Source organism: Xyrauchen texanus, chromosome 30 (assembly GCF_025860055.1).
Source record: "Xyrauchen texanus isolate HMW12.3.18 chromosome 30, RBS_HiC_50CHRs, whole genome shotgun sequence".
Classification (NCBI taxonomy): domain Eukaryota; kingdom Metazoa; phylum Chordata; class Actinopteri; order Cypriniformes; family Catostomidae; genus Xyrauchen; species Xyrauchen texanus.
Genome location: NC_068305.1, coordinates 35156523 through 35182460, shown reverse-complemented (window position 1 = coordinate 35182460; position 25938 = coordinate 35156523). Strand labels below are relative to the sequence as shown.

The 25938-nt window shown below is 37.6% G+C and overlaps 2 protein-coding genes across 3 annotated transcripts in view; one reads left to right on the top strand and one right to left on the bottom strand.

Annotated features, from left to right (window-relative positions):
* The first annotated feature begins 1394 nt into the window (after positions 1-1394).
* On the top strand, positions 1395-18484 carry LOC127623838 (translocating chain-associated membrane protein 2-like). The gene is made up of 11 exons (XM_052098391.1): positions 1395-1575; positions 2879-2942; positions 6672-6781; positions 7095-7211; positions 7293-7351; positions 9205-9289; positions 9384-9454; positions 11652-11756; positions 11885-12028; positions 12117-12277; positions 16508-18484. The coding sequence occupies exons 1-11, from the start codon at positions 1456-1458 to the stop codon at positions 16582-16584; spliced, it is 1113 nt and encodes a 370-aa protein (XP_051954351.1). The 5' UTR covers positions 1395-1455; the 3' UTR covers positions 16585-18484.
* A 3470-nt stretch (positions 18485-21954) lies between these two features.
* Positions 21955-25938, bottom strand: part of LOC127623831 (protein eva-1 homolog A-like) — a 44151-nt gene continuing 40167 nt past the window's right edge. For both annotated transcript variants that reach the window (XM_052098380.1, XM_052098382.1), the window contains one exon: positions 21955-25051. In XM_052098380.1, coding sequence (XP_051954340.1) covers positions 24675-25051 — 377 coding nt within the window. In that variant the 3' untranslated portion in view covers positions 21955-24674. The remainder of the gene's footprint in view (positions 25052-25938) is intronic.

Below are 25938 nucleotides of genomic sequence, written 5' to 3'. Positions count from 1 at the left end.
ATATTTTACATATATATATATACTCACCTAAAGGATTATTAGGAACACCTGTTAAATTTCTCATTAATGCAATTATCTAATCAACCAATCACATGGCAGTTGCTTCAATGCATTTAGGGGTGTGGTCCTGGTCAAGACAATCTCCTGAACTCCAAACTGAATGTCAGAATGGGAAAGAAAGGTGATTGGTTTCTTGAACATGACAATGAGTTCACTGTACTAAAATGGCCCCCACAGTCACCAGATCTCAACCCAATAGAGCATCTTTGGGATGTGGTGGAACGGGAGCTTCGTGCCCTGGATGTGCATCCCACAAATCTCCATCAACTGCAAGATGCTATCCTATCAATATGGGCCAACATTTCTAAAGAATGCTTTCAGCACCTTGTTGAATCAATGCCACGTAGAATTAAGGCAGTTCTGAAGGTGAAAGGGGGTCAAACACAGTATTAGTATGGTGTTCCTAATAATCCTTTAGGTGAGTGTGTATATATATATATATATACATTATTAGGAATATTCCTTTAATTATATTCTGGAAATTCTGACGTCACCCATGGCGTCAAAAGTGGCGAACGACATCGTTTCTTTTCTCATACAAAAAAGAAAAAGAAAAACATGGTCCCAGATAGACTGATCAAAATAGACATTTTTAATAATTATTAAGCATATTTAATCACTAGATAATATTTTTTTTAAATCAACTGATAGATTAATCTAATCTAATATATATATATATATATATATATATATAGAGAGAGAGAGAGAGAGAGAGAGAGAGAGAGAGAGAGAGAGAGAGAGAGAGAATATAATATAATTTTACATATTTAGTAACCATTTCCCCACTTTTATAACCCATTGTTCAGTCCACAAATCACTTTAAACATTAAAAAGTAATATAATATAACAAAAATAACATACTGTAGTATGATAGGCTAACAAATCACTTTACACTATATAATATAATATAATGTAATGTAATATGATATGATTTGATATAATGTAATGTAATGTAATGTAATACAATATAATATAACATAAAATAACATACTGTAGTATGATCAGTCAAGGATCAGTTCACAAATCACTTTACACAGTATAGTATAATAATATAATATAATATAATATAATATAATATAATATTACTTATTTAGTAACAATTCCCCCACTTTAATAACCCATTTTTCAGTCCACAAATCACTTTAAACATTAAAGAGTAATATAATATAATATGATATAATGTAATGTAATATAATACATTATTTAGTAATCATTTCCTCTTATTTAACACTCAATGGTCTGTCCACGAATCACTTCCAACTTTACACGCGCATGCGCATTAATATTAGGTCGTGGTTCAGCCGCGCAGGCGCATTGTTAGGACTAAAGTTTGGAGTGATTCGTGGAAGTTTCCTGGACGAAGAAAAGAAGAGCGGAAAATCAAGCCATTGTAAGATGGCTTTTCGGAGGAGAAATAAGAGTTACCCTTTCTTCAGCCAAGAGTTTCTCATTCAGAATCACGCCGACATCGTTTTTAGTCTGGTTATCTTAATTTTGATTGGACTGATGTTTGAGGTGAGTTCGAGAGTTTTTGATTCCTCATATTTTCGTCTATCTGCCAGCTGTTTTTCTCCCATCTCTCTATTTCTTCGGGCTTTTACATCAAAATTAAACATGCATCTTAATGTTAGGCATAGTAGCTTTAAAAACAGACCCAAAATATGCGAGAGAATTTGAATTTGAATGCATAAAGCAATCAAATTCACCATCCACTTGTTTGGATATAAGAAAATAAGACATTAGCAGTTTGTGCATTACACCAGCATTAAAAGTGTGCATTTAAACAACACCTTGAGTTCATGATGCAATGTATTAAAGAGGGTTTCATGGCTCACAACTTTTTCAAAAGTTGTTTTAAATGTCTTCCATCACTTGGGCCCAGATGACTATCTATATGAGTGTGATGAATATATTTGGCTATAAAGTACACACACACACACACACACACACACACACACACACACACACACACACACACACACACACATTTATCGCATGCATCAGGTGTGTTATGGTGCTGTGTATTTGAGTTTATTTTTTATGACGTTCAGGTTTCTGCTTGAAGTGCCACGTCAAAACTCTCACGCGCCCTCATTTGATGTACATTCAGGAAAATGCATCTTCATTTATTCCTGAAGCACTTTATAATGTGCATCATGATCTGGCAATCATTAATCAGGAATCTAAACAGGACATGAATAAAATGGTCACAAACAGTGAATCAAACTCTCTTAATGGTTATCTTAACAAATCTTATTTGTTATGCAAACATCATATCTGTGCCCTTAGATGGGATTTCCCCCTGACTTAATACAGTTTCGTACACCTGTGCTGATCTGAAACATATTTCGAAACATATTTTCATGCACAAACACATCTGTGCCTATGCCTTTTTCAAACAAATCAATTCTATTATGAACCAAATTGCTTAACTGAGACTATATGAAATGTCAGTACTGGCATTAGAGTAAATTAGATTAAATGAGTGCAAGTAACCGATCAAAACAACTAGAACAAATGAACTGTATAATTGACTGTTGTCTCAAGCAACTAGTTTGCTTCATAGCTGTGCTAGTCTCTCATATCACTCCTTGCTCTTCCTTGTCATAGTAAAATATTTTCTCATATCTATGTTTTATAGCATTGTAAGTATCTGTGTAATAAGCAGGATAATGTAGTGGTCTAAAAACTCCTTCAGAATGATTCAAGACCTCTCCGTTGTTTATTTCACAGTAACAATGACATTATTCCTTACTTTGTGTGCAGAAAGGATTTTCAATCAGTAAACATCAAAATCTCTTTCTCTCTTCTCTTTCAGACAACGGCGAAAACGGCTATTTTATTCATTCAGCCGCAGTATAACATCAGCACCATGACCGCAGGTGTGTTTAACTGTTACACAGAAAATGAGCCTAATTAATGACAGAATATTGATCATTTACTCAGGACATGTTATCATAGATTCACTGCAGCATCATCAGCATATATGGCTCCAAAAATTATTTCTTGATATTGTTCAGCCTATTGACTGTATTCAATATATTTTCATTAATGTGTATTTGCTCCTAAATAACATGTGATTTTAAATCAGAGGAACCGTCATTTCATCCACACAACAATTGTAGCCAAGTACATTCAAAATGTTTAATGAAATAAGAATCACAAGAATGGATGCTTTTTAATTTATAATGTAAAAAATCTAATTTATGGGCACCAGTAATAAAAAAAAGCTATATTTTCCTAAATTTGAACTAAAAAAACATTTGTGATTGAACAGCCTATGCAAAAATTACAACTTAATTGACTTATTATTTGGAACCCATTTAAATTGTATTATTGTCTGGTCAAATTTACTACTATAATATGAGAAATGATTGGTAGTATTTTGAGTACTGCTATACAGTAGGATAATAGTACATATCGGTCGTATTTACTTCACATTTACCTGGAGGTTTTATTTTTGCTGAAAGTAAATTTGAAAGTTTATGTTCCTCATTAGAATATCGGTTATGGTGGGGACTGGGTAGCTCAGTGAGTAAAGACGCTGACTACCACCCCTGGAGCCACGAGTTTCAATCCAGGGAGTGCTGAGTGACTCAAGCCAGGTCTCCTAAGCAACCAAATTGGCCCGGTTACTAGGGAGGGTAGAGTCACATTGGGGTAACCTCCTCGTGGTCGCTATAATGTGGTTCTCGCTTTCGTTGGGGTGCATGGTAAGTTGTGCGTGGATGCCGCGGACAGTAGCGTGAAGCCTCTGCACACTCTACATCTCAGAGGTAACGCGCTCAACAAGCCACACGATAAGATGCGTGTATTGACTGTCTCAGAAGTGGAGGCAACTGAGATTCGTCCTCCACCACCCGAATTGAGGTGTGTCACTACACCACCACAAGGACGCATTGGGAATTGGGCATTCCAAATTGGGGAGAAAAGTGATTATGGAAGTATATTAAGGACAAATGTCTTTGAAACAAAAAAAGCACTCTGAATTGCACTAATTGTAAAATGCAAACATTGCATTTTAAGTGCTTGAATGTTTTGGGAATGCAATTTCATATAGTAGCATATTTAAGCTGAGAATATCTCAATTGAAAACATATCACCTCAAATTTCAGTGGTTAAAGTTAGGTTGGAAATTCAACCTTGTGCATCCTGGCATTGCAGGAAATGTAGTAAGCATGCCAATGCACAATCTTCACCTGCTTATACTAGGCTTCACCACTAGGTGGTGCAGTCTGGTATTGCAAACATTGCAAGTTGCTTTTGATATCACATTTGACACTACTGTCAGAAAGGTTGACCTCATTTGCTGAAAAAAAACAAATCCAGCAATGAAAAACAGGGCTCTAGTGTGCGAGCTAATGCAAGTCAAAATTATTGCGTTTGAATGTGGAAAATTATATGGCTGCACCATTGCAAGTTACATCTGACACCTGTCATCAAAACATCTGAACTTATTCCTTCATGCATTTCACCTCATACAAATTCAAGCTTCTAAACTAAGATAAATCGAAAATCGTGGACAACTGATAAGTGCGAGTCTGGTAAAACAGTTTTACTTGGTTTCACTTAACTACGTCACCTGGCATTATGCTGGGCTGGTAAAAAAAAGATACTTTCATCACATATGTTTGGCACACACGCAGCATTTACTAGTGAGCAAATGTAAATAACAAGATAAATGGTATGCTGAGTTTTTGTTGGTCTGATTTGAATGCAATATAAATCAAGAAAAAAAGTATGCATTGTGCTCAACATGCTACATTTTTTTTAAAACGATAGCATTTAAAATAAAAGTTAATGTAAAACAGTCTCTTTAAACTTGAGTAGAGTACATTAACCATTAGCATGAATAGCTTACAGCAGAACACTTTGCCCTGACAGTTGCCTCACTCAGATACAGTTTGTACATTAAAACAGAAAATTACACACACAGTAAAGTATGTTTAAAATTACTTTTGATTATTGTAAAGTTAGTTTACTTTATCAAAACTGGTGATCTTGGTCTTGATCAAGACACGATTGCACCATCTAGAGGTGAAGCCTAGTAGCAACAAGTCAAGATTGTTCATCGGCACTCTACCAAATCCAACCATCTTCCAACTCGAGGTAAGCACCGGCCTTGAAATGAAACCCGAACCAAGCCCAAAATTGCTTGCTATCTAATTCTTTCTCCTAGCATGTACTGTTGCAATAGGCTGTATTTTATATAAGCATAAAGGCAGCATATAGGTTACATCGTAACAGTACTGAAACAGTAAACACACACCGTTTTAACAAGGAATAGCAGCACCTCAGTACACTAGAGCTGAAGGGGAAGGGGGATTGCCTTAGCGTTTATGCGCTGAAGCTTCACTTGGTGCAGAACAATCTGGAATAATATGAAATACTGGAACAGTCCCCTCTTTGCAGCCTGAACTTGTTCAGATTGTTGAATCTTTGTGACAACTGCGCTAAAAACAATCTAGACGCAGTGCAAAGAAAGAAATTATTTGTTTTTGACAATTTTAATTTTTTTTTAACTTGACATGGTCTTTAAAATATGCCAGTCCTGCGCAAGACACTGAAGAAAAAGCGATACGCGGTGCAAATGTCTAAGACATTCATCCATCATGCGTTTAAACAATGGGAAAACCGAACAGACGTGCGCAAAAACACATTCTGTGTGAACGGCCCCTAACTCGTAAGTTTGCGCGTGTCTGTGAGTAAGAGCACGTGCACGAAACAAGTTCTATAAGCCTGTTATTTATTTATTTTTCATTAATTACAAATCTGACACGAACCCATAGTTCTACTTGAAAAACTGACCTGAATCCGGCCGGAAACCCGTCGTGTTCTTGGGGTCCCATCATATATATATATCAATTATTTGTAAAAATTTTTCTCCCCAATTTGGAATGCCCAATTCGATGTAGGTCCTTGTGGTGGCGTAGTGACTTGCCTCAACGGATCTCAGTTGCCTCCGCATCTGAGACCGTCAACACGCGCATCTTATCACCTGGCTTGAGCGCGTTACCGCGGAGATGTAGCGGCATCCACACACAACTCGCCACGTGCCCCACCGAGAGTGAGAACCACATTATAGAAACCATGAGGTTGTTACCCCAAGTGACTCTACCTTCCCTAGCAACCGGACCAATTTGGTTGCTTAGGAGACCCGGCAGGAGGCAATCAGCAAGCCCTGGATTCGAACTCGAGACTCCAGGGGTGTATTATTGAATTTATGATTTTGTGCGAAATGTTTTCAGTTTAAATTTTCACAGCTTATATGCAACTAAATGAAACTGCATCGCAAAAAATTTCAAGCACTGAAAATGCAATGCGTTTATTTCACAATAAATGCAATTCTGTGTGCTTTTTTTTCTCTTCATTTATTTCCATACCAGATTTTGTAATGAGGAACAAACTGTCATATTTACTTCCTGCCAAAAATAAAAGCTCTCTCAGATAAAGTGGTAAAATGGTCGCAGTGTTAATGATATTGCTGTATTTTGTATCGCCAGAAAAAACATCTCAACAATTTCGTCAATATTCAATATGTATGGTCCAGCCCTACTAGCATAAGATACAGGTAACGAATGTTCAAGTAAACATTTTTGTGTGTGTTTCAGATGGAGAAGTATCTCTATATCATTATGGATGGAAGGATTGTGCTACTGTTCTTTTCTATCTCTTCATCACCATAATTCTTCACGCTGTGGTGCAGGAGTATGTTCTAGATGTAAGATTCTGTGGCTTGTTATTAGTTTATTATAGTACTTGCAAGGGCAACGCCATATTAATATTCCTTAAACATTCTGGTTAGGGTTTGTTTTAAACCCCGAAGTATTACAGGTCAGCTGACAGAAAACAAGATGTGCACTTGAAGTGTCATGGCAAAATAGTTCTGATGTAGCACTTAGCTTAAAACCTAAAATGAAAACTTTGGCACTAGATTGGCTGCCTTCTAAGCGCTGGTACACTATTTAATTCAGGAAATGCCAATCTAGTTTTAGTTTTATTCTAGCTGAATTTTATTTGTGTTTTTGTTGTAGAAAGTAAACCGTCGTCTCCACCTGTCGAAGAGTAAAAACACAAAGTTTAATGAATCTGGGCAGCTATGTGTGTTTTACCTGGTGTCCAGTTTATGGAGTCTCTACGTCATCGCCACAGTAAGAGTCCATAGAAAGACACACACACGTAAAACCTCACACTTTCTGTTAATGTCCCATAAATGTTTTTGCGCTTGACAGGAGGGATATCTTCTGCATCCCAGCAGCCTTTGGGAGAATTACCCTCATGTACATCTGAGGTAAACATACATGTGCTTTTGTTAGAGTAAATCTGATGAAAACTGTCAAGAAATGTCCAGATCATATTTCACCCCAAAATCAAAAGGAAAAAATAAATAAATTTACAAATGATGTTTTGAATAAAGATATCGAGGCCTATTTTCAGACCATCATTTGTCATTTATTTTTTATGTTTTACGTTAAAAACAATACTTTCACTGCAGTGCAAACAAAAATTGTATTAAGTCAAATTAGTATTTGTTTTGGTGAATTTAATTAATGCATTTTTTCTTTTGGACAGGATGATTTTAAATGAGATTTTTTTTAGGGGGTAGTAATGTTAATGAAAATTTGGGAGGTAATGTGCTTAGTTGTCCTAAAATAATTTTGTCATGCATAAAAAAAAACAATCTAGCGTTTATTTTTGATATGCAAAATGTAATTTATATTGATTTTGAAGTGAAAAAGACCTGTACAGTTTTCGTGAGAATCAATCATTTATATTTCCGACTCGAACAACTTTTAAGACATTCAAGACATTACAGTAGGATTTTCTGTATAGCTGCTTTGAAACCTGTACATCATCCTTTTCATGAGATTATCGAATCAGCCAATCATGTTGCAGCAGTGCAATGTATAAAATCATGCAGGTACAGGTCAGGAGCTTTAGTTAATGTTCACATCAACCATCAGAATGGGGAAATATGTGATCTCCGTGATTTGGACCGTGGCATAATTGTTTGCATTTACATTTATGCATTTGGCAGATGCTTTTATCCAAAGCGACTTACAGTGCACTTATTACAGGGACAATCCCCCCGGAGCAACCTGGAGTTAAGTGCCTTGCTCAAGGACACAATGGTGGTGCCTGTGGGCTTTTTGTGCTTTAGCCCACTATGCCACCACCACTCCATAAATATTGTTGGTGTCAGATGGGCTGCTTTGAGTATTTCTGTAACTGCTGATCCTCTGGAATTTTCACACACAACGGTCTCTATTATTTACTCCAAATGGTGCCAAAAACAAAAAACATACAGTGAGCACTGCAGTTGAAAATGCCTTGTTGATGAGAGAGGTCAACAGAGAATGGCCAGACTGGTTTGAGCTGACAGAAAGTCTACGGCAACTCCGCTAACCTCTCTGTACAATTGTTGTGAGAAGAATATCATCTCAAAATGTACAACACATCGAACCTTGAGGTTGATGTGTTACAACAGCAGAAGACCTCGTCCGGCACTTTATTAGGACCATATTGCACGTATGTGTAATGTGAAAAACACTATGCAAATAAAAATGTACTTGACATGAACACCATAAGATGACAGCATTAAACAGAATGAAACCTGAAATGTCGCCAAACACAAACCTAACATCAAATCATCTAAAGCGTTCAGAATAGAGGTTTGCATTTCCACAGAACTCTTGTGGCATGGGATTACATTTCTAAATTGAAGGGAGGAGCGGACAGTACTTCCGTGAGATGTGGATTGGAACAGACGGTCAGGGATAGCTTGAGAATTCTGATGTGGATATCTTTTTATTTGATTAATAAATGCAAAAATATGACAAAAAAAAATTGCATATAGCATGTGCATCAAAGCGTGGACACTGTCATTAAAGGATGTGAAACTTGGACTGGAAATGGTCAGTTTAAGTGTTAAGAAACCAACCTCTGGCATGATTTCACACGCCATCTGAAAATAGGATTAACAGAAAAAATAAAGCATTCTTTGTGCACACTTGTTGTCTATTTGTACGGCTTTTTCTCTATGTGGAAAACAAATGCGGGGTTTCGGGTGAAGATGGAGTAACGGTTGGTTCTGTGTGAATGAGACGTACTGTATGTGATTGTAATGTTCTGTTTGGCTGTCAGGTTTCAGGTGAAGTTTTTCTATCTCACTCAGCTGGCATACTGGTTTCACGCGCTGCCAGAACTTTACTTCCAGAAAGTGAGAAAGGTATGAGACAAGAGTTTAAAACACTGCAGTAAAGAGAGCAGAGAAATAAAGAGAATGGAAGACTGAAGAGATTTGTCCCCTTGTTTGTTTGCAGGAGGAGATCCCTCGGCAGCTGCAGTACATCAGTCTCTATCTGTTACACATTCTGGCTGCGTATCTGTTAAAGTAAGTCTACACATGAAGCATAGGGGTTCCAGATTACCTTTTAAACCATTTAATTGAATTTCTTTCCCCAAAATAGCTTTTTAATCGATTTTTTTTTTTAAGAACGTTTTTTTCGCATAGACCAAAACTGAACTGCGTGGACTACTTTCATTTTTTAAATTTTTTTTTACTTATTACATCATTGTCTTACCTGCACATGTGGGAACCATTATGCGCAATTCACACTGAACGCGTGTTTGCATCCATCTCTCTCTGATCTGTTTCAAATGTTTTTCTTTGTAAGTGTGCTAGACAGACTTCTTACGCCATTGCTTGCTTTCTCTCGAGCGCCACATTTTATTTACCGGTAGACACCATGTATAGTAACCCCTTAAACCCTGAAGGCATTTATGAAAAGGCAAACAGAAAATAAATCCTCGTAACATTAAGAAAAAATTAAGTTGAGTTAATTGCATGGATTCATTTGGTAAAACATGAAAACAATTGATTTGGAATAAATCTTGAGATTTTCCATTTTAGACACTGCTGCGAAAACTCTCCAAATAGTACTTGTCCAAAGTGGATTTTTGTTGTTGTTGTTTTGACATATCTTTGGATAGAAATAAAAGAGGTTCGGCAAAAACTTTTGTGTTGTTATTACAAAGCAAGCGAAAGTTACAGCTTTGGAACGCAAGTGTCCCTTCTTTACTCCAAGTGTCCAAAAACCTCTCCAAGCAAGTATTCAGGTGTTTTATTGAACATTGAAATGAAATGACTGAAAACTATGATAGCAAAAATCTCATATAAATATACAAAATTACTTAAACTTTCATTTTTGGGTGAACTATTCCTTTAATGTTACAGCTTTGTTCACACATAGCATCAAACAGAACTTTTCCAGCAATGTTTCAACTGGGAATTTGCTGGAGCTGAATTGCCAATATTTCGACAACAGGTCCTGTTTGCACAACCTCGAAATGGAAAAACAGAATGGTTAGATGTGTGAAGGCGCCTTTTATATTCACCTTTAAATGCTTGTTATATATTATTTTGCTATTGTATTTGTTGACATATAGTGTTTGCTTAAAGGTGTTGTAAGAGTTTTGTTTTTTATGGAAAAGTATGCAAAAAATGTTCCTACTCCCTTAAAAGATATTAATGAAATAAGTGTCCTGAGATATCTCACTGGTCTCTGTTGCTGGGTTTTCATCCACTACATAAATGCACATTATCATGAGGGAGCCGCTTGTCATGATGGAGCAGCTGAATGACCCCTCCTTGCTTTGGGGAGAGTTTTATTTGCAAGATTGGAGCAAGTATCTAATTTTCTTAAATGTGTCCACGAGACACTGCAGAATAAGCCTAATATTTGATATAATGGGGCTGAACTAGCTGCGACGCCCACACGCCGTCAGTCTCCGCATACATGGGAGCGCCCGCTCTCAAAACTGTTCTGGTGGATTGTAAGGGCCCACTTTATCAAGCAGCTGTGGGTTAAACACTTCCAAATGACAATGGCGGTGTTCAAAGAATTGTGTGCCAAGGTCGCACCTTTCTGTGGGCTAGTCACGTCAAGCTATCGCACACTCATGCACATGCATGAATGCTCAAAACACTGCATCGTTTTACGAATAGAACATTTCCGCATTTTAACAAATGCGAACCTCCTCCTAGTGCGTTAAATTTTAAGCAAATTTAGAACGTTTATTCGCACATCAAGCGTTTTTATTCAGGATTTCTTACGTGCAATTTCAAAATGCACATGAAAATAGTTGGATGGAAACCCACCTTGTGACAGCTGTAGACTTTGTAAACGGCAAACATTGACGCTTTTCACCTGTCAATCATTCTGCTGGTTCTCATTTGAAGTGGATCATTGAGTCGATGATTCTTAATGTTTGCCAGTTGAGGACGCTATTGTGCCACGGTTGAATTTGACAGCCACAGAAACAAACAATGCTGCTCCTTTGCTCAGTTTTGGTCTCAAAATCATTTTTGGAGGGTGAGGTTTAGGAATGAGGGGGCGTGTCTAATTGAATGGCTTGGCCACGTTAAAGATTCAGAACGCTAACAGCACCTTTAACACTAAAAAGGCAAGAAATAATCATATTGTAATAAACCTATAAAATCATTGGACTACTGTTACTGTATATTGAGATGTTTTCTGAGAGCGTGAGAATGTTTATGTTTGAGAACATTTGTTTGTTTCTGTCTTTAGTTTGACTCGAGTCGGGCTGGTTTTGTTGTTTCTTCAGTATCTCTCTCAAATGGGATTCCATCTGTCCCGACTCTTTTACTTTATTGATGAAAACCACCATAAAATGTGAGTAAGAGTCACTTCCTACAGCTGTTTTCATTGCTATTATTTCTGGATGGTTTATAACTTTGAGGTTTGTTATTCATGTTTGGCTACATGCGTTATATATCTGAGGTGTGTGTGTGTGTGTGTAGGTTTGAGATGTGGTCCATTGGGTTTGTTCTGACCCGCATGATCACTCTAACTCTGATGTTCTTGGCTGTTGGCTTCGGTTTGGCTCGTTCTGAAAAGCAGACGCTTGACTTGGAGACGGGAAACTTTAACACCCTTTCTGTCAGGTGAGACTGGAAATCAACCAGCCGGACATCCATGTTTTATTCTAAACATGTAATTCTCTCATAATACTGTGTTTCTGTTTTCATGCAGGCTGCTGGTGTTGTTTGTGGTGTGTTTCACTCAGTCGTGGCTGCTCTGGAAGTTCTTCCGTTTCCAGCTGAGCCGAACACGCGAGCTTCGACTGGAGCAGGCGGCCCGCAAGAGAGCAGCTGCTAAACAATACATGCAGCGCACGCTCAAACGTGATACAGGTACACACTTTAACACTCGCTAGCTGTATTGATGAGTTTAAAGCATTAGTTTGTTCAAAACATTAAAGATGATGTTTGGCAGAGTGTTGACGCTGCTCTTTTCCATAGAATGAAAGTGAATGGGGACAGATGCTGTAAGGCTTCAAAAATGACAAATTAGACTCGTGTGCTGTATTCCAAGTCTTCTGAAACCACATGATGTTATAATGTTATATATTGTGTTATAATTTTTAAGGACCGCAGCTCTCAAATCTCATTCGTGGTCATGTATATTCATGTTTGGCTAGCTAAGATGCGTTGCGCCACATTTGCCATTTAATGATGCCAGAGTGCCAGTTTTAATATGTAGAAGCCCAAATGCAATTTTGTAAGTGGCCACGTACAATATTTTGTAATATTGGCTTAAATGTCCGTTCACACATCTATCATATTACTTCAAAGACTCTGAGTCACAAGTCATATGAAGTACTTAAGTGTTTTTTGTGTCTCGGTCTCATTTTTGGAGCTTGATGGCCACTAGTCTCCATCCACTTTCATTGTGTTATATGAAGAGAGAGAGAAAAATCAGATTAGAAATAAAAAATGTTGTTGTTCATAAAATTGTTGAAAATGAAAAACCTTCTAAGGTGTGCAATTATTTTTCAAGTAGATGTACGGCTATGAAGTAATTCCAGGTCTTGACCGCATCACTTTGTCAAATTATTTCAGTTATTTCAAAGAGCCGTATAGAATACCACAACAAAACAACCAATGAAAACAAAGACATTGTTTAAGTACATCAGATAATAATGACAAACAATGTCTAATAATATCCTACATTTATTTCAGTTTCGATTGGAAAGCATCCTTGGGCTCCCTCTTTTTCGCTCTCGTCTCACACACACACACACACACACACACACACACACACATACATGCTACCGCAGCAAAATAACCATATAAACAAAGACATTGGTTAAAGTAAACTGGTCAAGAACATCCAACAATGTATATAAAATCCTACATTTATTTCACTTACATACATATGCACGCGCATGCACACACACACATTAAGACTAATTTCGCGACCAACAAATAGAGCCGCACCCCCCACGACTTGATCTAATTTCTAATATCAAAAATAACTTTTAATATGTGACATTTTTTTGTTTCAATGTATTTTTCCCTAATCAGCCTAACATATTATCTGTATCTATATTATCTGAAATATCTATGGGAAAAACCCTAGCGCTTCCCCTACCTCTCTCTTAAGCTCACACACACGTGGACGCACATACATATACACTGTTGGTCAAAGGTTTGGAATAATGTACAGATTTTGCTCTTATGGAAAGAAGTTGGTACTTCTATTCATAAAAGTGGCATTCAGCTGATCACAGTGTATAGTCAGGACCCCTGGCATTCTAGCTGTCAGTTTGTCCAGATACTCAGGTGACATTTCACCCACACTTCCTGTAGCACTTACCATAGATGTGAATGTCTTGTCGAGCACTTCTCACGCAATAGTCTAGCCGATCCCACAAAAATGGGGTTAAGATCCATAACACTCTTTTCCAATTATCTGTTGTCCAATGTCTGTTTCTTTGCCCACTTTAACCTTTTCTTTTTGTTTTTCTGTTTCAAAAGTGGCTTTTTCTTTGTCACTCTTCCCATAAGTCCTGCACCCCTGAGTCTTCTCTTTACTGTTGTATATGAAACTGGTGTTGAGCGGGTAGAATTCAATGAAGCTGTCAGCTGAGGACATGTGAGGTGTCTATTTCTCAAACTAGAGACTCTGATGTACTTATCCTCTTGTTTAGTTGCACATCTGATCTCCCACATCTCTTTCTGTCCTTGTTAGAGCCAGTTGTCCTCTGTCTTTGAAGACTGTAGTTACACCTTTATCAAGCATTTGTATAGCCTTCATTCCTCAAAACAATGACTGACTGATGAATTTCTTGAGAAAGCGGTTTCTTTTTTGGCATTTTTGACCTAATATTGACCTTAAGACATGCCAGTCTATTGCATACTGTGGCAACTCAAATGATAAAAAACACAGACAATGTTAAGCTTCATTTAATGAACCAAATAGCTTTAAACTGTTTTTGATATAATGGCAAGTGATTTTCTAGTTCCAATTTAGCATAAGGTGTTGGAGTGAAGGCTGCTGGAAATGGGGCCTGTCTAGATTTGATCGAAAAAGATTTTTTCAAATACCGATGGTGCTGTTTTTCACATCAGTAATGTCCTGAGTATACTCTGTGATCAGTTGAATTCCACTTTAGTGAATTAAAGTACCATTTTCCTTCCGAAACCGCAAAATCTGTACATTATTCCAAACTTTTGGCCACCAGTGTATGCATGCACAAGCTTACTCGAGAGCGAGAAATAGAGCTGTCATGTCAGTCACCGGCATCTCAGTAGGGTTAAAAACAGTTGTTAAGGCTGCTGAGAATTGCTTAAACTTACATATTGGCAATTTTGAAGCGATGTTACATTTGATGAGAGCTGCAACAAATAGAGTTAATCCTACAGGCGATCTCTCTCAGTTTCTGAGCTTCTCTCTTTCGATCCCTCAAAAACAAACTCTCACACACACACGCACAGTGTGTGCTTCAGTAAGTGCTCCAGTAAAGCCGCGCAAGCCTCTTTATCCTTCGTTGCTAGTTCTAAGGTGATGTTTTTGAACTAGCAATGCTTTTGAACTAGCGCAATATGCTGAATGCATGACGGAAGAAAGTAGTTCCACTCACGAGCGTTTTAGGGACGAAAACCAGAAACTGTCTTGAGATAAAACCCTGAACGATGTATTAAGGTGTGGTAACCATGGATTATGTGGAATAATTGACACTGGCCTGTTGAATTATTGAAAGATAATGCACAGCATAGCGTTCAGAAATAATATTCTTCTCACCACCAGAGTGGTTATCTGAGTTACCGTAGACTTTGTCATTCAACATTTTCTGTTGACCTCTCTCACCAACAAGGCATTTCTGTCCACAGAACTGCAGCTCACTGGATGTTTTTTGTTTTTGGCACCATTCTGACTAAATTCTAGACACTATTGTGCGTGAAAATCCCAGAAGATCAGCAGTTACAGAAATACTCAAACAAGCCCGTCTGGCACCAACAATCATGCCACAGTCCAAATCACGGAGATTATATTTTTCCCCATTCTGATGGTTGATGTGAACTTTAACTGAAGCTCCTGACCTGTATCTGCATGATTTTATGCACTGCTGCCACATTGGCTGATTAGATAATCGCATGGATGATTGTTGGTGCCAGACAGTTTTAGTGGTGTGTGTGTGTGTGTGATTTACATAATTATAAATACTTCATAATGGGAAAAAAAATTAAATGTACTAAATGTAAATATTATATTTATTAAAAAACATATTTAAATATATATATATATATATATATATATATATATATATATATATATATATATATATATATATATATATATACACATTCTTAATTTAGAAATATATTATAATAAATATTATATTTATTATAAATGATAAATATTGAATGAAATAAATATTTGTAGCAGACAAGCCTCTCATTCATCGGGAAAAGAGGAAGCGGGAACCTGATTAACACGACTTTAATTGCAACATAAAACACTGCACTGAAACATAACACGCCACACACACACACACACACACACACACACACACACACAGCTCTGTGTGTCACTCTCGCTCGCTCTTTGGCATCCCCGGCTCCTCCTTTATCCCTCTCCCGCTGATTGGGCAACCCTGCGCTGGGCATGCATCCTCACGGCCCAACCACGCCCCCCTCCTCATCACAATATTATATATAAATGAAAGAATGTAAATTATGACATTTCATTTTTGGGAGAACATCCTTGCCTCTAGGAAATATTTGTTCTTTCACTGAGTGTGAAAGCTAAAACGGGACAATAAAGAATGACCGGTCTGATATTGTACTCTGATGCTAATTTATTTATGGTTACACAAGTTAAGTTATTTAGTGTTCAGTGATGCATCTTTCACCTATAAAGCAAGCTGTGAGTGTACATTTGGGAACACAATTGTCCCCAAAAGTGAACTACTGTATATCTAATATTCAGGGACGTCTTCAATTGGTAAAACAATTTGTACATGAAGCAAATGTTTTTTGGTAAATCTAATAATGGTTTGGTTTGTTCTATAGTAATTGGGATGTCTATGGGATGTCTTGATTTAATTAGCTGAATAAACATTTGTATGTGCTCTGCAGTTGGTCACCATGAGAATGGACTGATTAAAGCAGAGAACGGGACATCTCCTCGCCTGAAAAAGATCAAAACTCCTTAAACTTCATCCCCATTCCAACGCTTAGCCTCTCCAAACCAACTGCACAGGAATGGGAAAAAGTTCAGCCTGCTGCTTCCTGTTTCCATGTCAGGAGAAGTGAATGTGCTGTTTCTCAGAGGAAGTGACATCACAGTACAGCGGCATGCTCAACAGACTCTTGTCAACTATATCAGTTTCAGTATTCATGTTATTTCTTTTGCATATGCTTCTAAACTTCACTCAGTCCTTCTTTATTAAAGCGCTGTTTTAAGGTTAGTTTTTTTTTCTGCACGTCACGAGGTATAAAACTGGTGCCAACCGAGGAAGACACTTATTGAGATTATAAAACGTATAGGTGGGTTTAACCGATTCCAAACATATTCTGGATTTATAATGAAAAAAATATTGACGTGATTTTCACGGTGCAACAGTACTGGCAGAGGACAGTCCTTGTTTTGGTCCGATTTTCAGGTAGGAAAAAGTATTGTATTAGTGAAATGATCTTGGATGAGATCGGATTGAGACTAACACTCACTATTTCCATTGAACTATTAAATACTGTTGGAGTTTCTCCCATGATGCTTTGTAAGTTTATACAGTTTGATATGTGATTGTATATGACGGTGCTTTATACATTTTTTTTTTTTTTTACAGATATCTTGTTTATTACTTGCAAGCACTTTGCAACCTTTTTCAATGTTTACTATTGTCTTCATGCATTACATAATTCTGTTGTCATTTCCACCGTTTATACTGAAGCGCCACCTCTCGTCTCGAGGATTCTGGGAATCCTGTTGTAGATTTGATAACATTTCACATCTAAATAGATTGTGTGTATATTTTGACGACTGATAAATCTGCAGATATTTGACCATTTTCAGATTATCATTTGGCCATGTTGAGACTAGTTGACTCCTATTTAGACAATCCATCTACTAGTCGATTTTGAAAGTATGTTGTTTTTCCTGTACACCTCAAGAGTGTCATCTCACCAGGCTTGCGGTGTAACGCAGGGCGTTGTGGTCGTTCTCCAGTAGTTTAATCATGTTTTTCTTGGGCGGTTTATGAATTTGATACATTTAGCGAGTCCTCCAGTGAACCAAAGCATTATATGGTGTATTGACCTGAGCCTGCGGGTGGAAGTTTGTCGTGTTTAAATTTCATGACACGTCATCACCGCTATAAAGATTGTGTGTGCATTCAAAGATGGAGGGAAGGGAAATTAAACAGATTACTTGTATCAAAAACCAGCAGTATAGAAAATATCTATTGATTACATGGAAATATAATAATATACAGAATTATTTTCCAACATATTTAACTCAATCAGCAGATATTTTGCTATTTTTTTAGATTATTATTTTATTCCATTTTCGCCCAATTCCCACTACTTGGTAGGTCCTCGTGGTGCTGCAGTTACTCACCTCAATCCGGGTGGTGGAGGACAAGTCTCAGTTGCCTCCACTTCTGAAACAGTCAATCCGTGCATTTTATTACGTGACTCGTTGTGCATGACACCGCGGAGACTCACAGCATGTGGAGACTCATGCTACTCTCCACGATCCACGCTCAACTTATCACGCACCCCATTGCGAGTGAGAACCACTAATCACAACCACGATGAGGTTACCCCAGGTGACTCTACCCTCCCTAGCAACCAGACCAATTTAATTGCTTAGGAGACCTGGCTGGAGTCACTCAGCACACCCTGGATTCAAACTCACGACTCCAGGGTTGGTAGTCAGCGTCAATACACAACAGCTACCGACAGCCTTGGATACAACATGTTTTTTGTGCATTTTATTACGTGAATTTTAAACATTGTGTATAATAAATGTTCACTGAATTGAACATATTTTGTAAATAATTTACTTATATTAAATAATATGATTATTATTATAAATGTGTGGCTGTTTTAAAAACAAATCAGAGTTCTATTTCATCCCAAAATCAAATAATAAAAAAAATAAAGTATATATATATATATATAAGTATATATTTTGCATAAAGGCGATGAAGAATGTTTTTAGGACCATTGCAATACTATTGTCCCCTAATTTCCCCCATTACTGTAATGAGAAAAAAATTGTATGTGCTTTACAGAAATCAAAAAAGCATTTAAATAGAACATTTATACATCCTCATTAATAATCATTGTACTAAATTCCATGTTAATTTACATGTAAATGTATGTATAAATATGTTTGCATCATCACAATAATAATAATTTAGGGGGGTATTCATTTCTTAATGCAAAGAAAAGAAAAATAAACCTCACAGTCATACATATAGGCTTAGATTTCTTCAAAAATACAAATGATACAAATGTGATGTGAATATAATGTAAAATATTGGTGTTTAAATCCAAATTCGGGCACTTTTAGCACTCTGGATTATACCTGCTTTTGGCAGTCTCATTATAAAAAATGTCTAACTATATATATATATATATATATATATATATATATATATATATATATATATATATATATTATAACAGCAATGTCAAAAAGTGCATGTACATGCATCACAAGGGATTTATGTTATTTTTTCTGAAAGTTGTGAAAATTCCCAGCACGGTCATTATGGTCAGAGTGTGCAATGGGTTTGTTGTGTCAGTGGGTGGTGTACGGGTCACTAGGGATGTACTCTGGCTCGTTCAGGACTATCCCTTGACTCTCCATGAAGTCCTACACACACATACAGATATGCTCAAAAATAGCCAGACCACATCGCTGCTTATTCAGGGGGTAAAAACACCCACTTAGAAAGCCAGAGACCCGATAGACATACTGTATAAAGAGACCAACCATAGATTGTTTTGTTTCAATAAGATGACCGTATATCACAATAATAATTAAATTAAATCTTTAAATTCAGTCTGTGATTGTCTAGTGTGATTGTGTAGTTGATAAGTGCACATATTTGTGAATCAAGTATTGTGTGTTTGTACCTGTGGAAAGGTATCGCAGTGTGTTATCCTGTAAACTGTTCCATACAAATGTATGTCCATACCGAGACTGACCGAACGAACGAATACTGAAGCGCTCATCTGGGGAGTGTAAGACTTCTTGCTGGAAGTAACCATAGAAACACAACACCTGGAGGTCAAAGGGTAAAGGTCAGAGCTGGGCAGCTGGTTCTGCATTCCTGCCTAATAAATTGCACATTCCAGTGTGCAAAGACAATTTACAGGGAATTATCTAAGCATATTAATTGAAAATAATTTAAATATTGGTTACTTTGCAACAAAAATAAATGAAATAAAGATACAACTTTTCGTGAAAATAAATAATTTGATTTGTTTCACTCAAAAAATATTTAAGCTTTTTTAAGATTTACGCATTTCAAAATTTCAATCGTGCAATTTTTGACTAAATTGATACAAATTACAATATTTAGGATTTTTCAACTATTATTTTGTTAAAAATTACCCAATTCAGTTTTCTGAAATTTGTTAACAAATGTAGGCCTAAATGCGTAAATCTTAAAGTTATTATATATATTTTTTATGATCAGGCCTACTTCACAACAATAGCATATTAGAATATCTGAAATATAGATGTCAAGAATATTCCTTTAAAATAAACATATGCATCACTGATTCATTTACAACTGATAAAATACAGATTTATATGTGAAATATACACTCACCTAAAGGATTATTAGGAACACCTGTTCAATTTCTCATTAATGCAATTATCTAATCAACCAATCACATGGCAGTTGCTTCAATGCATTTAGGGGTGTGGACCTGGTCAAGACAATCTCCTGAACTCCAAACTGAATGTCAGAATGGGAAAGAAAGGTGATTTAAGCAATTTTGAGCGTGGCATGGTTGTTGGTGCCAGACGGGCCGGTCTGAGTATTTCACAATCTGCTCAGTTACTGGGATTTTCACGCACAACCATTTCTAGGGTTTACAAAGAATGGTGTGAAAAGGGAAAAACATCCAGTATGCGGCAGTCCTGTGGGCTGAAAATGCCTTGTTGATGCTAGAGGTCAGAGGAGAATGGGCCGACTGATTCAAGCTGATAGAAGAGCAACTTTGCCTGAAATAACCACTCGTTACAACCGAGGTATGCAGCAAAGCATTTGTGAAGCCACAACACGCACAACCTTGAGGCGGATGGGCTACAACAGCAGAAGACCCCACCGGGTACCACTCGTCTCCACTACAAATAGGAAAAAGAGGATACAATTTGCAAGAGCTCACCAAAATTGGACAGTTGATGACTGGAAAAATGTTGCCTGGTCTGATGAGTCTCAATTTCTGTTGAGACATTCAGATGGTAGAGTCAGAATTTGGTGTAAACAGAATGAGAACATGGATCCATCATGCCTTGTTACCACTGTGCAGGCTGGTGGTGGTGGTGTAATGGTGTGGGGGATGTTTTCTTGGCACACTTTAGGCCCCTTAGTGCCTATTGGGCATCGTTTAAATGCTACGGCCTACCTGAGCATTGTTTCTGACCATGTCCATCCCTTTATGGCCACCATGTACCCATCCTCTGATGGCTACTTCCAGCAGGATAATGCACCATGTCACAAAGCTCGAATCATTTCAAATTGGTTTCTTGAACATGACAATGAGTTCACTGAACTAAAATGGCCCCCACAGTCACCAGAGCTCAACCCAATAGAGCATCTTTGGGATGTGGTGGAACGGGAGCTTCGTGCCCTGGATGTGCATCCCACAAATCTCCATCAACTGCAAGATGCTATCCTATCAATATGGGCCAACATTTCTAAAGAATGCTTTCAGCACCTTGTTGAATCAATGCCACGTAGAATTAAGGCAGTTCTGAAGGCGAAAGGGGGTCAAACACAGTATTAGTATGGTGTTCCTAATAATCCTTTAGGTGAGTGTATATCTACATGAAATGAAGATTTGAAGATAAAATTAAAGAATGATTTGCAACAATAGCCTGTCATTTTTGAGATTCAAATATTAGGCCCTATACCTTAAAATCAATATATTATTGGCTACTTTACAACAATATATTATTCAAATATGAGATTTGAAGTATATTCTATAAAATAATTTGCAATAACTGCATGCAACCAGCACACACACATACATATATATATATATATATATAAAATAGGACAGAATTTCTCACCGTTAAATCTCGAACTGTTACCTGTCAGGAGAGATGGCAGGAAACAGACATTAGGCTAACTCCTAATTAATGCAAGGTAAATATAACTAAAATAAAAAAGCAGACTTGTTTCTCATTCTAAAATAATCTGATGATGTCTCATGGGACTGCTGTGCTTGCATCAGCAGCTTTATCTCCACACTGGTGGTCATCATGTTGACGTAAACGCCAGCTTTCCTTGAACTGTTGACTTTCCAAATGCTATTAATCATTCACCAACAGGTGGCGCTACAAGTTCAGTTTATTCAATGAAGTTTGTTCAATACACAGTCTCAGGTTAAGGCAGTGGTTGCAATCAAAACAAAACAATTGATGTTTACCGATAATAAACAAATAAAATAAAAACATTTTTTTTTTTTTTTTAGCATTTCATGCAGAAATAGCATTGGAAGATTAAAAACATAACAGCAGTTTGCAAGTTTTTACATACAACTTTCTGCATAGCATTAAGAGCTTGGGTGCAACACAATCAACAAGCAAACAAACATACAAACAAATATTTGGTTCACTTCATGTGCTTTTCTATTTTGTTATTATTATTATTATTTTGGCTTTGTACATAGGGATTACACAAACAATCTGATCCGATGAATAATGTAACATTGAGAACTTTTTAATCTCCAAAGAATCATGAAGCAACTCAACAACCCTATACAGAAAAAAAAAAAAAACATAATTTTGATAAGAAGGGACACTTTTCTTTCCTTAACCAAAGGGCCACTGAAAACCTTTATATTAGGAGTGTATAATTAGATAGGGTATAATTCAGGCCTCATCTAAATTAAGAGGAATTGGTTCTTCCTCATGTCTCGTAACAGGAAGAGTCTGTAACTATTAAATAGCTACTGTATAAAAAAAAAAAAACGCTGAAAGAGTATAAATTGATTGATCAATGAATACATAATTGACTGATTGTGTTTAAGGTACAACAGCGTGTGCATTACTAGTTCCTATTAAAAACCTCTTTGAGGTTACCGTTGCCTATGTAGAAACACTTGAAGGGCTCTCCATTCCCTTTTAAGGAATATAAGCGTTATACAGAAACACTTGAATTGCATCCCTGAGCAATCAGGCAAGCTTTGCCACAGTATAAAAATATTTAATTCAAAAATAGTAACATCTACAACAAAAAACATTTTAAATATCAAAATAGAAGGCTCAAGTGATTTTACAGAATGTCATATATATATATATATATTTACTTAGACTGGTGGCCATAAGTTTGGAATAATGTACAGACTTTGCTGTTTCGGAAGGAACTTGGTACGTTAATCCACCAAAGCGGCCACAAGAAAGCCACTTGTTAGTGAGGCTAATCAGATTGTTTTATGCTACGGAGCATAAAGATTGTACTGTGGAGCAATGGAAAAAGGTAATGTGGTCTGATGAGTCCAGATTTACCCTATTCCAAAGCGATGGGCACATCAGGGTAAGAATTGTGGAAGTGGTAGTGGTGTAATGGTCTAAAGCACATAACTGGTAATCAGAAGGTCACTGGTTCGATCCCCACAGCCACCACCATTGTGTCCATGAGAAAGGCACTTAACTCCAGGTTGCTCCGGGGAATTGTCCCTGTAATAAGGGCTCTGTAAGTCGCTATCTGCCAAATGCATAAATGTTGGTATGTAAATGCAAGAAGGGAAGCGCATGATGCACCTGTCATCCATAGGATAGGTTTTCCCATCAATGGATTTTTCTTCCCTGACAGCACCGGCATATTCTAGGATGACAATACCAAGATTCATCAGGCTCAAATTGTGAAAGAGTGGTTCAGGGTGCATGAGGAATCATTTTCACACATGAATTGGCCACCACAGAGTCCTGAACTTGACCCCATTGAAAGTCTTTGGGATGTGCAGGAGAAGACTTTACGGAGTGGTTCGACTCTCCCGTCATCAATACAAGATCTCGGCCAAAAATGAATGCAACTCTGGATGGAAATAAATGTTGTGACCTGTCGAAACAATGCTGAGACGAATGGGCACCGCAATCAAAGCTAAAGGCAGTCCAACTAAAAGTATTCAACATTTGTTTTGGCCAGGCAGTGTACATACTAAATATACACACACACACACACACACACACACACACACACACACACACACACACACACACACACACATACATATATACAGCGGCCCCAGAAAGTATTTGGAAAATTGTATTTTATATAATAACATGTAAATCCCAGTGTCTTTAATATTTACAGAAAATTATAATAATAATAATAAAAACAATACATATACTGTATAAAATGAAGTCTAAATTATTTGCACTTTCTTGTTGTCAAACATTAGTGGAACATGTTCATAGTTAATGTGATGAACTTCACCTGTGGTTAATCTGCTCGCACAATTCAGCTAATATCACCCTGACATCTGCTGACTAAAAGTCATTGCAAAAATGGCTCAGAAAAGTGAAGTTATTTCTGAGAAAAGCTCTAGCATCATGTTGTTATTTGCATATTTGCTTTAGTACATTATCCAAAGACTTTTTAGGCCCACTGTATGTGTGTTTTTCTTTCAGATGAAAACTGGAAGGCACATAAATTGGTGACTGTAAATACTCTGTGTCTCTCCCTACAGAAGCAGTTCCTTACAGTTGGACAGGCACAGCGAAGGACCAATAACAGTGCTTAAAGCTTATCATGCCTTTTAGAGCTGCCTACAGACTCCTAGAGCCAGTCTTCAAATGGACTACATCTCCCATGAGCCTCAGCTTCAGCCTCAGTCCAGAGAAGAGGAGGTGGTCAGAGCATTTGGCCTTCACCTCAGCGTACTGAAGGTTACGCATAAAGCTCGCCGAAACGAAGAGCTTATTTCCACTGCAAAGGAAGGCGCACTTTCATGCCACACATGATGGCGATAAATGCAGCTTCTTTAGTTATCAGAAAACTACAACTCCAAGTAGTAGCTTCGTTTCTGGAATTGTCCAATCAGAGGTGGCGCCCTAATAGTAGCGATTTAGGCTACGTGTGCCGGGGACGTCCGGCTGTCCGTTCATCCAGATCTCTCGTATGATTCGCTCTCTCTCCTCCAAACGTTGCGCTCGCTCCAGCTCCTCGGACGATGTGAAGACGTTTGTGTTGAGCGTGCGCTCAAACCGCCGGTGTCGGCGGGCCGAGAGGTCTGAACTCATTTCCCAGTCTGAGTCAGAGTCAGTGGTGTCGCTGTCGCCGTCTGCGGGTCGTGGCTGTTTCTTAGCGACTGCGGGACGAGGCATATAGTCCGTGCGACAGGAGATCTGAATGACCACCATGAAGAGTGTGAGGAATAGACCAGCACACACACCACACATGAAATAGAGCCCACAACACTCAGGATGCCCTGGGATAGAGATAGAAAAACACATTTAAGTCAATAAGTAATATTACAGCCACACACAACATTATTTTCCACATTACGAGTTAAATATGCATTGGGAATGCAGTTCCACATTGATAGAAATTAATTAATTATTCATTTTTTTAATTAATTTCACAATTTGACATGCCCAATTCCCACAACTTAGTAGGTCCTCGTGGTGGTGTGGTTACTCACCTCAATCCAGGTGGTGGAGGACAAGTCTCAGTTGCCTCTGCTTCTGAGACCATCAATCCGCGCATTTTATCACGTGGCTCGCTGTGCATGACACCGCGGAGACTCACAGCATGTGGAGGCTCATGCTACTCTCCGCGATCCACTCACAACTTACCACACGCCCCATTGAGAGCGAGAACCACTAATCACGACCACGAGGAGGCAACCCATGCAACTGGGCCAATTTGGTTGCTTAGAAGACCTGGCTGGAGTCACTCAGCACACCCTGGATAATGGCTCGCGACTCCAGGGTTGGTAGTCAGTGTCAATACTCGCTGAGCTACCCAGGCACCAGAAATTGATTTTTTACATGTATCCATTTTAATTTTAAATTGATTTATCTGTTAAATATATAATAGGTTTTGTTGACTCCATGTATTTGTTTAAATATAAAATGTATCATTCTGCTTTTGATTTTTCACTGTGTAATCTTTCATCATGTAAATGAACGTTCTGGGTTCAAAGCAAGTTAAGCGTGATTATCATGAACAGTAATTTTGACATCTCTTTCCATTTGCAAGTTCAAGCGCAAATCGTATTTACAGTAATGCACTAACAATAGAAGTCTATGGGGCAAGTGTACCAGAGAGTTTAAAGGCAGACATGTGCAGATTTTATTTTTGTTAAAGCCCCTT